This window comes from Aegilops tauschii, chromosome 2, assembly GCF_002575655.3.
Source record: "Aegilops tauschii subsp. strangulata cultivar AL8/78 chromosome 2, Aet v6.0, whole genome shotgun sequence".
In the NCBI taxonomy this organism is placed as follows: Eukaryota; Viridiplantae; Streptophyta; class Magnoliopsida; order Poales; family Poaceae; genus Aegilops; species Aegilops tauschii.
This window is the reverse complement of record NC_053036.3, coordinates 13,117,340-13,134,284: the sequence shown is the minus strand read 5'-3', so window position 1 is coordinate 13,134,284 and position 16,945 is coordinate 13,117,340. Positions and strand designations below refer to the sequence as shown.

Sequence of the window (16,945 nt, the reverse complement as noted above, 5' to 3'; positions counted from 1 at the left end):
TCCAGTTTGACTACCCGACGGCATACACCTCAACAATAACCCGTTGAGTAATGACACCAAATGATTGAGTTTAGTAGTCCCTCATAGGAAATTATTGACTATAGATATGTTAATGCGGAGAGGAAAAATTGTCCGAAGCACGCAAGGGCGTGCAGCTCGACAATCGTTAGATCGAGCACCATCCAGTGACCAAGAGTTGTCCTTACAATTGCAACAAAAGTAGTGTTGCCGAAATCCTTGCAAGAAAGCTCATGTTGCAAGACTTTTATAACATAGTTGATGTTTCATATATTGTTTTTCCGACTTCGTTTGTTGCGGAAGTAACATTTGCAACAGAGATGATGTTGCAGGGAAAAAATGCAGTGAGGATGATGTTGTAGAAACACCGCCGTCATTCGTTGTTGCAATTGCAACAGGGAGGCGACCAGTGATGGTCGGGACGGCATGGAGGAGGTCGGTGGCGGCTGAACTCAATTGAGCTAGGGCGCACCACGGCAGCTGACAGCCCTGCGGTGCCCAGAGGTCGTGATGGACGCGGGCAGCAATGGTCCTGGTTTTCGATGTTGCAAAGGAGGAGGAACGTCGCGGCATTTGCTTCAAGAGAGGGAGGAGCTCCGACGAATGCTTCGCCGTAGAGCTATGCAGCCCTGTAGAGAGAGGAAAAGAGAGACGAGAGGAGAGAGAGCATGCGCCATGGCTGATTGGGAAACGGGATAGAGCGATCTGGTTTTATTTTAGTCCAAGATGGAGCGATCTGGTGGGGGCTGACTAAATGAGGATAAACATGACTCAAGCCGGATGTGTCCAGAAAAGCGATTGGAGCTCGTAACATACGATCAAGTTTGATCGAACGGCAGCACGCGCTGCTCATTTCTTCCGACTATCAGCCGGTAGGACTAAAGCGTTTTCCATGTTTCAAAGAGAGGAGGATGGACTACTCACATTTTATTTGATGGTCAGATAGAGTGGCCAGTGCGTTGGTATTCATTGGGAGACCTATGCGTGTGTGGGTCTAGTCAAATGACGATCGATGGCCTCTGTGAAAACACCCGAGGAGGAAATGAAAGGCTCTCAGGTTTACCTTTTTTTTGAAATAAACTTGACCTACTATTGTACTCCTATAAAAAGTTTCGTGAAGGAAAAACTCCTGTTGACTTCAGTTGAAAAATAAGAGAATTTCAAAGAAAAAAAGTGTGAGCATTAACTAGTGTATACTGTTGATTTCTTTTTTTCCACCAAGAACACCATGAAAGTTATTCTTTGGTCAAACTTTTTATACGAGTACAATAGAAATACAGTTTGGTTTCAATAGGCAATAATAATTGTATTATATATTTTCATGTTTATACATTGATGTTTATGTTCTATGCTATAACTGCTATGATTCTTGATTGTGTGATTTAGAGGAAAAGAAATAAGCATGTGTAGAGTACTAAACGGTAAAATCAGATTCCTAGCTAGTATCGCCTCTAGGACCAGCTCATTGATTATATTTTCCTGATCATTGGCATAAGTTAAGTGTTCCAAGGATGCAGAAAACTTTGAGAGAATGATGTTAGTACAACAATCGTATTGAATTGACCCAAATTGATTGTTATACTTAGAGATGTTATCGTCGCAAGTCTATAGTCTATAACACAAATAGTTAATGTAACCTCAGTTTCCTAGACCATGAGAGTATCAAGTCATTTCATACTAGACGAATCGCTTAGGTGTTGTTCCAACATCATCCGTTATAGGATAATCATAACGACAACTTCAGGTTCATCAAAAAGTATGACAAGGTGCAAGCTTTTTTTCTCGAATACGCAAAGCTTGCGTATCATTGCATTGATAGAAGGAGTAAGAATGATTACAGGAGTTGGTACAACACATGACACGGACGCAAGGGGCGTGAACATGGTGCCCGAAGCGAAGAGATGAAAGATGCACGACCCAAACAAAAAAGAACACGGCTAAACTCTCCGACCAGAGAAGCAAACCAATCTACAACTAGACGACCAAAACTCCGAAGCCGGCACCGAGGACGCCGCGAGCAACCAACACAACGCCTTCAAGAAGGAGAACGACACCGAGACGCCGTCGTCGTCCGATCCGGAAACCCGGACCTAGAGTTTCCCCTGATGCTCGAAGAGGGGCACAGAACGGCCATGACAACGCCTCCAGGAAGGTGACGGCACCCGCGGGTGTCGCCGCTGCCAGCAAAAGATGCAGGGCTTTCGCCCTGGCCAATTCCAAGCAATCCCAAGCCGTTGGAACACGAGTCGAAGAGGAGGTCATCGGGTGTAGGCTGGTGCTGCGACTGCAGGAAGGGGAGCCACGCGCGGTGCCAAAGGAGGCATCGTGCATCGCCGGGCACGCGAACTCCGGAGGAGGACGAGGATGCGTGGCTGCGCGGAATGAAGTGGGGATGGGATGGTGACCATAGCCCCAGGTAAGCCAGGATCCAGAAGGAACGCGAATCCGGGCCACCGGGACCGGAGCAGCAGGGACGACGGTGGGCCCAGGGAACTGGAAGGGGACGCAGCTCCCGGAGTATGCCAGTGATGAGGATGCACTAGGATGGATGGTCAACCAAAACACCGGTGACAAGGTGCAAGCTCAAGAGTGGGATTTTCTTCTCCAACGACGGAGAGATATTCTTAGGCCCCTCTTGGTGTGAAGGCGTCCATCATTATCTGGCCAGACCTAGGTGACTTGCTCACAGGGATGTCGTAACACGACAACGAGAAAGGAGAACAAAACCAGTAACGACGAAACCGGTATCGTGAACTTGTGTATGACTCATCGGAATACCAAAATATCTTGGGTTTTGTAAAGTATCCGGAAACAAAATAAATAGCATATGATAACAAAAAGTTCACTTGAATATCATTCGTGTGAGTATAGGGGTCAACATGGATGTCGACGGTTCCGTTGTTGATCATTGAACAAAAGGAAGTTTTGTTCGTGTTTATATTTCACCGAACCTACAGGGTGCCACGTTTAATGGATTACGATCTGTTGAGTCCTATTTGAGTTACGATTATGAGAACATATTACCAGAAAAGTTTAGAGAATAGAAGAAATTATTTCAAAAAAAGTAATTGTTTCGGGGTTACTGGAAGCGTTTCTGGGTTACCAGAAGTGTTTCAGAGAATATCGGGTTAAATAAGGTGGAAAAAGTTCCAAGGATCTAACATTAATATAAGAGGGATCCGAGAATTACCGGGAGCCCGTCCGGGATTAATCTAGGCGCCATGGGCTGCCCAAGTAGGCTAAGGCCTATTAGGGGGCAGCCACATGGGCCGAGAAGGCCCAATAGCTACATGGGGCGCCTAGGAGTGGGAGGAGGACTCCTCCAACTAGCCCAGTGCACCAAGAGAGGGGAGCCCCTCCTACAAGTTGGCTAGCCCCACCCAACTCCAATATATATACATGATGGGCACCCTGCAAGAGACATAAGTTTTTCTTAGTGGTCTCGAGCACCCCCTTTTCGCTCTCTAATTCTAGTCTTGATCAAGATTTGATCTGGTTCTAGTTTTCTGTGGCTCCTCATAATAGAGAAGCTTCATGAGGCTCTCTTCTCGCTCCTCTAGTTCTTCAGCGACGTTAAGCTCTGAACGGCGAAGCGCTACTAGATCATGAAGCCCATACGCGTGTAATCTGTAGAGAGATCGTGCTTTCGGCCTTTTTTCGAGGGATAGTTCGTGGGACGCTTCGAGGGATTCAAGAATGGTCTCCACCAACTCTTCTTCCGCTGCAACTCGAAGTTGGTAACGATCCGACCTAAGCTTGTATGAATCTTCATAGTGTTCCTATGATCTTGGTCCTAGGCCATGTTTTTTGTTTTCTACTATGTTTCTCAACAGGCCCGCAGAGACGAAGTGCAGTGGATAAGGTGGCAAAACTGTATATGGCATGTGGACCACCAGTGACCCTTCAAAAAAATCTAGTTGTACTTTTCTCTAGTTCCTCATAATGGTGAAGATTCGTGACGTTCTCTTCTTGCGCCTCTAGTTCTTCGGTGACGTCAAGCTCTGGATGGCGAAGCACTACCGGATCATGAAGCCTGTACGCGTGTAATCAATAGAGAGATCGTGATTTCAGTCTTTTGTTCGAAGCATAGTTCGTGGGATTCAAGAATGGTCTATACCAACTCTTCTTCCGCTGCAACTCGAAGTTGGTAACGATCAGATCTAAGCTTGTATTGATCTTCATAGTGTTCGTAGGATCTTCATCATCCTAGGCCAATTATTTTTGTTTTCTACTGTGTTTCCAACAGTCCAGCCGAGATGAAGTGGAGTGGATAAGGTTGGTTATGAAGCAGTATATGGCCCGTAGACCACTAGTGACCCTTCAAACTTTTTCTATGTTGAACACACATAATTTAAAGTCTGATGCTCAAATTTGGTACTATTTCAGGTTTATTTCATAATTTTAAAGCATCAAATGAATTTATAGCCATTAAATTTAGGAAAATGCTTTTGATTCAAAAATATGTTCAAATGAGGTTTGAAAAGGATGAAACTTGGCATGATATCATTATATGACCTGCTAGGGTGTGGTAAAAATATTAGATACGGGGAAAACATGATGCACTTCACGCAGAAACAGAACATTCTCCCGTGAAGTATGTGGGTCTTGAACGAAAACCGTCTGCTTCGATAGAAAACTCAATTTTTTGCATCATTCATCCTTTAAACTTTTTCTACATTGAATACACACAATTTGTGACTATTTGCGACTATTCTGGGTTTTGGAATATGGATTTTTAAAGCACTTGCTTACTTACTTTATTTATGGCGGGAGCCTCACTGAGCCCGCCATTGATAGCTTTGGAAAATGTGGCTGCCGATTATTGCTACGGCCGACATCTTATCTGCTCGCCGCTGTTATGTTACAAACCAGTGGTGGTCGGTCTTTCGGTGCCCCGTCACTGTTGTCTACACCCACTGCTAATTCTGTAAAAAACTTGTGAGTGGCGACCGGGTGGCCAAATTTACCCACCAATGGTGTTTCTATTGTAGTGGTCAGCTCTATTTATCACATGCCACCAGTACTTTGTCAAAATAGTAGTGGCAGGTCCCAAACCTGGCTCTCCATTAATGCAACCCCACATATAAGACTTTCCCAGTAGTGCCAGCCTTGTCTGGATGGTTAACGATGACGACATGCATAGAGATTTGTGCGCCAAGTCGCACATGTATAGTTCCTAGGAAATATTTGTTCCATAAGAATATCTACTATAGCCATACCCGTTATATTGCCCCTATACGTCCGGGTGGACGGCCCGGTCAATGACCGATAAAAAGAATTGTGATCCCCAAATTTGGGTGGTTCCCTCTCCCAGCCGCCGCCAGCGCCTACATATAGAGAGGCAGTCGCCGCCGAACCCTAACTTTGCAATCCCCAAATTGTTTTGGGTTAGAAAAGATCTGTTTAGGGATAGAAAATTCACAGCGCAAGATTGTTTCCCGATTCGGGCGGTGGGCAGATTTGATCCAACTCCTACTATCTTTAAAATCTCCACCGAGAAACTAGGTTTTCCTAGATCGTTTGTTGAGGTGGTTAAGGGAGTGATGGAGCGGGGGCAGGGAGGGCAGCGGCAACGCCGTCCGCCGCCAGGGAAGAAGCCTGCTCCTCAAGATGGGAAGACAGCTGCTCCACCGACCGGAGGTGCTGCTCCGTTGGCGCGTGTTGCCAAGCCGGGGCAGCAGCCTCCCAAGCAGGTGGCGCGTGGGATCCAGCAGCAGCAAGTGGCTGATGCGGCAGTCCCAGCTCCACCTCCTCCTCTTGCCGCAACAGTTCAAGCTCTGGACCCAAGGTACAAGGAGATGACTTGCTTTAACTGTATCTGGCCGGGGCACTATGTGGGGAACTGCATTGAGCTGAAGAAGTGCTTTATCTGCGCGGGAGGTCATAATGTCAACAACGGCGCTGCCTGGGCTAAACCACATCCTACAGCGACCTACTTTGGTAGCGCAGCGGCTGGCCTGGGGTTTTACCATATTGATGTGCCCACTGCTTCAGAGCTAAGCTGGCTTAATTACAAGAATTGTGCAGATCTCAAAGTGGTTAAGGGTGAGGTTTCTGCCTCAGAGTTGATGATTCAGCTCAATGGGATTTTTTGCAAAAACAAAGAGTGGCCTTGGCAGATTAGGGACTTGGGAGAGAATAAATTATTGCTGAGATTTCCACCTTGGAAAAATGTTGAAGACCTGATAGAGTTTCCTGCATTTGAGCTCCCAATTGATGGTGTTTCTGTCAAGATCTGCGAGTGGGTGGGAATGCTAGATGAATTTGGAGGACTTACTAAGGCCTGGGTTCAAATTGAGGGGATTCCTCCAAAGTGGTGTGCATGGAAGGTGTTTGCCCAGATTACAACTTGTTTTGGGATCCTGGTAGATGTGGATTGGAATGGTATATTTAAGAGCTTCTATGAGAATATCAGAGTGAATGTGTCTTGTAGAGATCCCAGGAAAATTCCTTTTGAGAGATTAGTTGAAATGAAAAGAAAGCTATACATTCTGTTCTTCACTGTTGAGGGGTTTGAACAACTGGGAGAGGATTCCGATGGAGATGATCTGGACCCAGATTTAGACAATATGGAGGAGGATGAAGATAACAATGAGGACATGTCAAACAAAGATAAATCTGAAGGAGAAGACATGGGAGAACCTATTGATGAGCTGGACAAGGCAAACTTCCCTCCCAAAAATACTTTGGCTGCAAGTTCTAGTCAGTCAAATTCACAGAGAACTGCTTCTGCAGTGGAATTTCACCCACCCAATATGCTGGATACAATACATGAGGATTTTGTGGAAGAGATTAGGAGCAAAACCGCTGAGAAGAATAAGGAGGCAGATAATGGAAAACCCACTTCTGCAAAACCCTTTCCTTCTGAAAGATATGATCCCATGTCAGCACATCTGGAATATTGCTCTGAACAACTAAGCAAGTTTGAAATGGTTGAGACTGATGAAGAGGAGGAAGATTTGGTAGATGAAATGCAATGTCTCCCTGAGGATCTGGCTTTGGCAATGGGATCTGTTAAGAGATCTCTGCTGGAAACTCTGGATAGTGTGGAATCGGTGCAGAAGAAAAAACCAAGTGTCAAGAATTCTCCTGTCTGGGGGCCAGTGCTCACAAGCAAACCAATAACTAGGAATCATGGGGACATTAAGATCATGGACAAAGCTGCTGCATATATGAAGAGGAAGAACTTGGAAATTCCCAACACTTTCAAAGGTAAATCATTTGCTGTCCTTGATCCTGATGTTCTTGTTTCAAATACTAGTAAGGTTGATTTATGCATTGGTAGTAGCATCGAAGAACAAGTAGTTATTGTCATGGATATGATTGATGAGGAGAAAAATCGTTGCCTTAAGTTTGCCGACGTTAATCCAGAGATTGTTCTCCCTGAGAATCTAGATTTAGAAATGATGGTCGATGAGACCAAAGCTACTAACAGTGACTTTCACGTTAATGGTTCAGATGGCACTGCTGGACCATCAATGGAAAGCCCTGCCCTGAATACAAAAAAAAAGCCTTGTGGCTTGTCGCACCCATTTAAGATTAAATGATAGGGGCCTTTTGGAACATTCGGGGGATGGGCCAGACTGGGAAAAATCAGTGCCTAGGTGACTTTATTAGTAACAATCATGTGGATTTTGTGTGTTTCTTTGAAACCAAGAAAGAAAATATTGATAGCTGTGTTCTCAAGTATATTTCTGGTAAAGAGGAATTTGTGTGGCATTATTTACCGGCTGTGAACACTGCTGGGGGGATCCTTGTGGGTCTGAAGAGTGAATTATTTGAGGTGATAGGATTTATTAATAAAGAGTTTTGTATTGTAACTACTGTCAAAAATAAGTGTGATGGTTTTCTGTGGCATCTAGTGGCTGTGTATGGCACTTCTTATATTGATAAAAAGTTAGAGTTTATTGCTGAACTCCATGACACTATGGATAACCTTACCTATCCAGTTTTGCTGGGAGGGGATTTCAATTTGGTTAGTTCGGCTGATGATAAGAACAATGGGATTATTAATAACCAGTTTTCCTATCTGTTTAATGATTGGATCAATAAATGGTCTCTTATGGAGATCAAGAGTGCTAACAGGAAATTTACTTGGAGTAACAACCAGAATAACCCTATTTTGCCACAATAGATAGGGTTTTTTCTTCTGGTTCTTGGGATATTAAATTCCCCTTGTCTGTAGTGACAGCTCTCCCACGTGTTGGGAGCGATCATACACCGTTACTCATTGACACTGGTGCTTGGAGGGTTACCTCTCCCAAAATGTTTCGGTTTGAAAAGTGGTGGCTTGACCAACCTGATTTCAAAGATTTAGTGCGTAAAACTTGGAACACTCCAGTCCCTGGCAAGACGGCCATGGATGTTTGGATGAATAAAAGTAGATTACTTAGGAAGAAAGTAAAAGGCTGGAGCATTAATATTGAGGCAGGCATTAAGAAGAGGAAGAGAGAGCTTCTGCTCGAATTTGATATCCTTGACGTTTTTTCGGAAAGGAATCAAATTAATGACGTAGACAGGCACAGGATGGAGGAGATAAAAAAGGAACTAGCTGGTATCTAGAGTAAAGAAGAAACTGCTTTCTGGCAGCGCTCCAGAGACTGAAAGATTGTTGATGGTGACAAGAACAATGCTTACTTCCAAGCTGTAGCTAATCATAGACATAGAAAGAATCACCTCTCTGAACTAAATGGAGATAATGGCCCTGTCCATAGCACCAAGGATATGCTGGAAGTAGCTACTACCTTTTATAAAAATCTATTTGGAGCTGAAAAAAAACCTAATGTACATCTCGGGCCTTCCTACTGGGAGGACAGTGACTTGGTCACTGATGAAGAGAACGAACGTCTCCAAAGTAACTTCTCTGAGGAGGAGATCAAGGAGGCGATCTTTGGTTCGTATGCACATGGTGCCCCTGGACCAGATGGCCTGTCATTTCCTTTCTACCAAACCTTTTGGGATGTTATCAAAACTGATTTTATGGCGTTAGTGAGAGACTTTGAGGAAGGCAAACTAGATATGCAGAGAATGAACTTTGCTTTGATTGTCCTTATCCCTAAAGAGCCTGACGCCAAGGATATGAAGAAATTTAGACCAATTAGCTTGAGCAACGGTGGTATAATTTTTTTTCCAAATCTATGACCAATAGGGTTTCTCCTGTTGGTCGTAGATTAATCTCTTCAAACCAAACGGCCTTTATTAAAGGTAGGTATATATTAGAGAGTGTTGTCATGGCACATGAAGTGATTCATGAGGTTAAAAAATATGGATCTCAAGGCTTAGTGCTTAAGTTGGATTATGAAAAAGCTTATGACCATGTTAACTGGGATTCTTATTTGAAATGTTACAATCTAGGGGTTTTTGCCCCAAGTGGATTGCTTGGATCAAATGTACTGATACTAATGGGAACTATTTCGTTGGGGGAAAAGGGCTTAAACAAGGAGATCCACACCCCCCCCCCCCTTGTTGTTTAACTTAGTAGCTGATGTGTTTACAAAAATGTTAAAAAAGCTGCCTCCCAAGACCTAATATCTGGGCTTCTGCCCAATATAATTCCAGGGGGTGTGGTGAGTTTACAATACGCAGACGATACTATTCTTTTTTTGGAGAATTCGGTTCATAAAGCTAGGAACTTCAAATGGTTTATATCGTGTTTCGAAACCCTTTCTTGGATGAAAATTAATTTTCATAAAAGTGACTTGATGACCATCAATATAGATGAGGGAGTGGCTAATGATTTTGCTCAGATTTTCTGTTGTAAAAAAGGTTGTTTTCCTATTAAGTATTTAGGTGTGCCTTTGCACTATGACAAATTGAAGAGGGAGGATCTTCAGCCCATTATTGACAGAATTATTAAGGGCATTTCTGGATGGCTTGGGAGATATCTCACGTATAGAGGCAAAATTCTTTTGCTTTGTGCATGCTTGATCAGCATACCTGCTTATCTCATGTCTGTCATTAAATTTCCCAAGTGGGCAATTAATGCCATCAACTCCCAAATGGCGCACTTCTTTTGGGGAAATGTTGGGGACCAACACAAATACCACCTAGCTAACTGGGGTTTTGTTACTAGGAGGAAAGAGTATGGAGGTTTGGGGATTCCAAACATCAAAGAATATAATATGGCCTTGCTCGCTTCCTGGGGGAAAGGTTCTTTGATGAGTCTGATTCAGACTGGAAAAAAAATCATCCGTTATAAATATAGAGTGAATGCTCCTAACCTCCTCTGGGCAAAAGGTGATGGGGGTTCTACCTTCTGGAAGAGCATCACCTGGGCGTTAGCTGCTGCGAAAAACTTTTACAGATGGAGATTGGGTAATGGTGAGTTAATTAGCTTCTGGCACGATACCTGGGTCGGGGATTGTTCCCTGAAGGTACAATTCTGGGATTTATACTGCATTTGTAACCAAACAAATTGTACTGTAGCTCAGGTGTGGGACGGGCATGAACTTAAGTTAACTTTTAGGAGGTGCGTTGACCAGAGTGGATTGGATAGATGGGAACTACTGTTGAGGGTTGTTCAGCAGTGTCCCCTGTCAGATGAATCTGATATGCCAAGTTGGTCTTTGGAATCTAATGGCTTATACTCTGTGAAATCCTTCTACAAAGGCATCAATTTTGGGGGGATAGCTTCTGCTATCAAAGATGACCTTTGGAAGATTATGTGTCCTCAGAAAATACAAGTGTTCTTGTGGTTGTGTGCTCACAACAAAATCCTAACTAGGGATAATCTTGCTAAAAGGAGGAAGGTGGAGGACCCTTCTTGTCTTTTCTGTGCGGAATTCGAAACTGTTCAACATTTGATGTTTGATTGTGTGGTGGCCCAACATGTGTGGGGCTTTGTATCTGATTTCTTTGATATTGATAGAATTACTAGCTTTGACAATATTTTTGCTTTCTGGCGAGTACATAAAAAGAAGCCTGTGCTTAACATGGTTATAGCTACTTCCTTATGGTGCTTGTGGAGACTAAGAAACAAATTTTGTTTTCAAGGGCAGAAATGGAGAAACATGAACTGCATTCTTGCAAAACTAAGCTGTTATTTGCACCAGTGGAAGGTTCTCTGCGACGATGCTCAAGCAACCCTGCTGCAAAGGTGCATCCTCCTGTTGGACAAGCGACGTGGAGAACTGATGCGGATCGCCTGGAAGTGAGGTGTGGGAGGGGAGCATGAGGGGTACGATTCAGAGTGGAAGCTATCGTTGTTCCCCTTCCTTCTGATGTGGCTATGTAATAATCAGTACCTAGATTTCATTCCTGCTGTGTTGGAGAGAACTTCTGCTCTCGAGCTCTAGGTAGCGTAGTCTCCTGGAGAGTAGTTTTATTCCCTGCTTAGGCGTTGTGAAATGGTTTGTGACTGCTTTGTCTGCTTCAATCTATAAAATTGGGGCGGGGGGGCAACCCCTTTCATTAAAAAAAAGAATTGTGACCTAACCGCAACCCTCATACCGGACCTAAACATCCAAGTGACCAACAACCCACAAATCCATCCCATATCTCGAGTGGATATGGGAGGCATGGACGCGTCCTCCATGATGGATCCGGTCCACGATAGCCCATATTGACCGCATAAATATCTCCATTCTATCCACATCTGGACAGAGCTCTAGCCACTTTCCACTCCACTCGACTTTAAGTATACGCCACTCCACCCTCCTCTGGCTCCTCTCCGGCCTCCTCCGATAAGGAGGGCAACAGATCTGACACTGGCGCGTCTGAATACGTCGACTGGAACATGGTCCCAAGCAAGGCCGAGGGTGATATGGCCGTCCGCCTGGCTCTCCGCCGTTTCCTTGGAGGAATCCAATTCCAGCTGGCGGACCGAGGCGATCCCGTGGGAATTCATTGCATCCGTGCAAGTGGCGCTTGGATGCACCTGCGTCGGTAGCTCGACGAGCGTGGCCGCGGTGAACAGCCCCGGGTTGACGGCAAGCTCTACGCTTTACACACCCGGACTGACCCGTCACCTCTCAAAGGTCACCGTCCGCGGACGCGGCCACGCAGCTTACGGTCTAGAAAGTGGTAGAGCAAATATGGAACAATTGTCGTTTTGTTGGTGATGTGGCCGGCCACATCTTCCCCTTACTACTCCCCTACCTACCTGGTAATAGCAGAGCGGTCCGAGCACGTACGAGTCCGTGCAAGTGTGTGGGCAGATGGAGCACACGAGTACGTGCAACTGGGGAGGGCCCAACGAACTCCCAAGGCCAGGCGACCCAACAACAACCCATGAGCACGTACGTGTCGCATGAGCCACCCATCTCCTACCCAGCATTCGTGGCCATCCATCCTCCCGTCCAACGGAACTAACCCCTTCTCCTTCTCCCGGCGGCCAGCTTTCCCTACCAACACTTCCCGCCTATATCTCCCGCCCCCCACGTTCATATCACCACACCGCACACCAGTACATGCAGCATCTGCCATTCTTCTCTGCCTCCTCTTGCATCCCGCAAACTTAGACGTCACACAGAGCCTCCATCTCTGCCGGTGGTACGTAGAGGTAGAGATCAATGGCAGCAACGATGACGGTCGAGGAGGTGAGGAAGGCGCAGCGGGCGGAGGGACCGGCCATGGTGCTGGCGATCGGCACGGCGACGCCGGCAAACTGCGTGTACCAGGCCGACTACTCGGACTACTACTTCAAGATCACCAAGAGCGACCACATGGCCGACCTCAAGGAGAAGTTCAAGAGGATGTGTAAGTCCAATGAATTCCATTCTTCTTTGCCATCTCTTTTGCCTTTTCTCGGATGGACATGCAACCTACTCCCTCTGTTTTATAATATAAGATGTTTTCTCAAGCTAAACTAGCTTGCAAAAACTTCTTATATTGTGAGACACACTAGCTTGCAGAAACGTCTTATATTATGAGACGATGACAATAACAAACAATGCTTCATTTCAGGTGACAAATCGCAGATCAGGAAGAGATACATGCACCTAACGGAAGAGATCCTACAGGAAAACCCCAACATGTGTGCCTACACGGCGCCTTCTCTGGACGCACGCCAGGACATTGTGGTTGTGGAGGTTCCCAAACTCGGGAAGGCGGCGGCACAGAAGGCGATCAAGGAGTGGGGCCAACCGCGGTCTAAGATCACCCACCTTGTTTTCTGCACCACCTCCGGTGTGGACATGCCAGGTGCTGACTACCAGCTAACCAAGATGCTCGGTCTTCGCCCGTCCGTGAAGCGCCTCATGATGTATCAGCAGGGCTGCTTTGCCGGCGGCACGGTGCTTCGCCTGGCCAAAGACCTCGCTGAGAACAACCGCGGCGCGCGCGTGCTGGTGGTCTGCTCGGAGATCACCGCGGCGCGCGCGTGCTGGTGGTCTGCTCGGAGATCACCGCGGTGACCTTCCGTGGCCCGCACGAGTCCCACCTCGACTCGCTGGTAGGTCAGGCGCTCTTCGGCGATGGTGCAGCCGCGGTGATCATAGGCGCAGACCCCGACGAGTCCATCGAGCACCCCCTGTTCCAGCTGGTGTCTGCGAGCCAAACGATTCTGCCAGACTCAGAGGGTGCCATCGACGGCCACCTCCGAGAGGTCGGCCTCACCTTCCACCTCCTCAAGGATGTTCCTGGGCTCATCTCCAAGAACATCGAGCGCGCCCTAGAGGACGCATTCAAGCCATTGGGCATCGATGACTGGAACTCCGTCTTCTGGATAGCGCACCCCGGCGGGCCAGCAATCCTTGACATGGTCGAGGCAAAGGTAAACCTGAACAAGGAACGGATGCGCGCCACCAGGCATGTTCTCTCCGAATATGGCAACATGTCAAGCGCCTGCGTACTCTTCATCATGGACGAAATGCGCAAACGCTCCGCCGAGGATGGCCACACCACAACTGGCGAGGGAATGGATTGGGGTGTTCTCTTCAGCTTTGGCCCCGGCCTCACTGTGGAGACAGTTGTCCCAGTCACTGCCTAGGCGATCGCTTGTTCTCAATTTATCTTGGTCATGCAAAAATCTACTATACCGCTACAACACTCAATTAAGTTTGCTCTATTGTATTTTACCCTATGTGGTTTGTATGTGTTGGTAGATGCATTCTCCTGTTTGTTTGTTTTTTGTTTTTGATTGAGAGGACGGATTTGATAGATGAGAATTAGTTATGTCTGATGTAACTCTTATACCATAAGATGAAAACGATTGATGATTCGTTTTCGTTTTCATGGGCTCACGCAGCGGATTTACTTCCTTCGCCCGGGTTGTTTCAGCATTGTCTTCCTTACGTGAGCCATTGTCTCCGCAGTGTTGGCTAGATCTCATTCGACTGATTTAACAAGTCTCGGCCGAGTGATAAAACATATAAAAAGAAGAAAGAAGAAAATTAAAATTAAAATTTTGCAAATATCCCACGAATATGGCATCAACTAAGACTTCATTAAGTCTCCTTCAACTCAGATTTAGCAATCCCGTTTTCTATATGCCTATGGATGCCGGTGTTTTTTTCCTATTCTCTATCATTTCTCTTGCTGGCGAAGCGATCGTATGGAAACGCATGGCCATTTCAGCGTTGTGTAAATGTTATCTTTTTCTATGTCCACTGTCAGACTGTGTAGTCACCAGTAGAAAAAGGGGCTTTCGTTCGGGCCTAGCCAGCCCATTAGTCCCGGTTTTTATACGAACCGGGACCAACAGGTGCATTCGTCCCGGTTCGTGAGCCCAGGTAGCCGGCCGGGGCCTCGCGGGCTTTGGTCCCGGTTCGTCTGGACCCATTTGTCCCGGTTCTAGGAATGAACCGGGACCAATGGGCCTCGCTCCTGGCCCATAACCATTGGTCCCGGTTCCAGCCACGAACCAGGACAAATGATTTGCTTATATATAGCCCATCGCCAGCGAGCAGAGCACTCCACCTTGCTCTGTTTTTACTGGCCGGCGAGGGGAGGGCATTTGGGTGCTCTAGCTCACCTCCTATGCACATGAGGTGTTCGATGAAATGTCCGAGCCACACTAGTTAATATTTCTTCTCTCGAAACTCGACCTCCGAGCTCCATTTTCCCCGAGATTTTTCTAGGTTTAGCGGTTCATCACGTCCCGTCTCCGTCTTCACCGCCGTCGATCGCCCGCGCCGATCTCGTCGCCGGCACCACCGTGGTGAGCCTCTTGTTCTTATCTTCTTTCTGAAAGAAAAAAATTATTACTTGAGATAGATACTTGTCTAGTTTTCTTACTTTTATTATTCCTTGTTATTATATAGTGCGATGGTTCTGGTATCCGCCCCCGTTGGCCCTCGTCCTGTCTATGATTCGGATGTGGTATATATTATCTTTTTATAACTATTTGGTTCATTTATTGTTTATGACAATTATGCCGACCAACGTGACATAGATTTTATTTATGTAAGAGGTGGTTGAACGGAAATTCCAACCAACCCTATTGTCGAGAGGTTAAATTTAGTTGAAGAAGAAAACAATTACTTGTAGGAAAAAATAAAAAAATTGAGGAGGAGAAGATGATATTGGAGTTGCATGTTGAGGATGTCGTCGATGATCACAAGATCAAGATGGATGCAATGCGGTTGAAGATTAGAAAGATTAGAAAATTTGCCATTCATACCGAGGCTTGGTATCATTATGACGTTGGATCAATTGTTACCTTATTTGTGATTATGATCGCATTTGTTGTTGCATTGAAAGGTTTTACATAGTTTCAATGTATGGTTTAACTAGATGCTCTGGAGAGCTATATGTTGTTCAATTTGAACTATGTATGTACTTTGGTATTAATGTGATGATGAACTACTATTAATTTGGTCACTTATCTATCCATGTTCATTTGTAGTGCTTTTCAATTTTAGGGTCTTATAGCTGAAAAAAATCAGTAAATGCATGAAAAATAACAAATGAAGTCAGAAAGAGTTGAAAATTGATGATGTGGCTTTGAATGGTGCATTTTGAACACAGAAAAACTATGGAGTTCAAATAAGTTCAAAAAAATGAAATCCTTTTGTAACAGACGAGTTTCCGTATGAAACCCTGATACTTCGAAAGAGATTGTCCGTTTTGTACACGAAGTGCATCCAGTTTTTGTCGTAAGCCTCTCTACTTTCTTGCACATGCTATGTGGGTGAAATGATGATACCATGCCAACTTTTAACCTTTTCGAAGTTCATTTGTAGTGCTTTTCAATTTTAGGGTCTTATAGCTAAAAAAACAAGTAAATGCATGAAAAATAACAAATGAAGTCAGAAAGGGTTGAAAATTGATGATGTGGCTTTGAATGGTGCATTTTGAATATAGAAAAACTATGGAGTTCAAATAAGTTCAAAAAAAATGGAATCCTTTTGTAAAAGACGAGTTTCCGTATGAAACCCTGATACTTCGAAAGAGATTGTCCGTTTTGTACACGAAGTGCATCCAGTTTTTGCCGTAAGCCTCTCTACTTTCTTGCACATGCTATGTGGGTGAAATGATGATACCATGTCAACTTTTAACCTTTTCAGAGTTCATTTGAAATGCTTTTCAATTTCAGGGTCTTATAGCTGAAAAAAAATCAATAAATGCATGAAAATTAACAAATGAACTCAGAAAGGGTTGAAAATTGATGATGTGGCTTTGAATGGTGCATTTTGAACATAGATGGAGTTCAAATAAGTTCAAAAAAATGAAATCCTTTTGTAACAGACGAGTTTCCGTATGAAACCCTGATACTTTGAAAAAGAAACAAAATAAAATAATCAGTAAATGCATGAAAATTTAATAGAAAAAATAATCAGTAAATGCACCAACCGGTACTAAAGGGGGGCATTGGTACCGGTTGGTGGCACGAACCGGGACCAATGCTCTGTGTATATAAGCTGGACAGCTTCCCGCCCTTTGGGCTGCTGAAAAGAGACCTTTGTTCCCGGTTGGTGGCACCAACCGGTACTAAAGGGGGGCATTGGTACTGGTTGGTGGCATGAACCGGGACCAATGCTCTGTGTAT

General features: G+C 45.2%; 1 protein-coding gene across 1 annotated transcript; it reads left to right on the top strand.

Annotated features, from left to right (window-relative positions):
- The first annotated feature begins 12,426 nt into the window (after window positions 1-12,426).
- On the top strand, window positions 12,427-16,707 carry LOC109752473 (chalcone synthase 2-like). The gene is made up of 3 exons (XM_020311361.4): window positions 12,427-12,714; window positions 12,922-13,287; window positions 13,320-16,707. Exons 1-3 carry the CDS (start codon window positions 12,528-12,530, stop codon window positions 13,943-13,945), a joined length of 1,179 nt encoding a protein of 392 aa, XP_020166950.1. The 5' UTR covers window positions 12,427-12,527; the 3' UTR covers window positions 13,946-16,707.
- The last annotated feature ends 238 nt before the right edge of the window (window positions 16,708-16,945 follow it).

Bases quoted from the DNA above. Each gene is read 5' to 3' on its own strand.
- LOC109752473 (XM_020311361.4), top strand. From the start codon at position 12,528: ATGGCAGCAACGATGACGGTCGAGGAGGTGAGGAAGGCGCAGCGGGCG. The intron at 12,715-12,921 runs GTAAGTCCAATG...GCTTCATTTCAG, and splicing joins GGAGAAGTTCAAGAGGATGT to GTGACAAATCGCAGATCAGG. The intron at 13,288-13,319 runs GCGGCGCGCGCG...GTCTGCTCGGAG, and splicing joins AGACCTCGCTGAGAACAACC to ATCACCGCGGCGCGCGCGTG.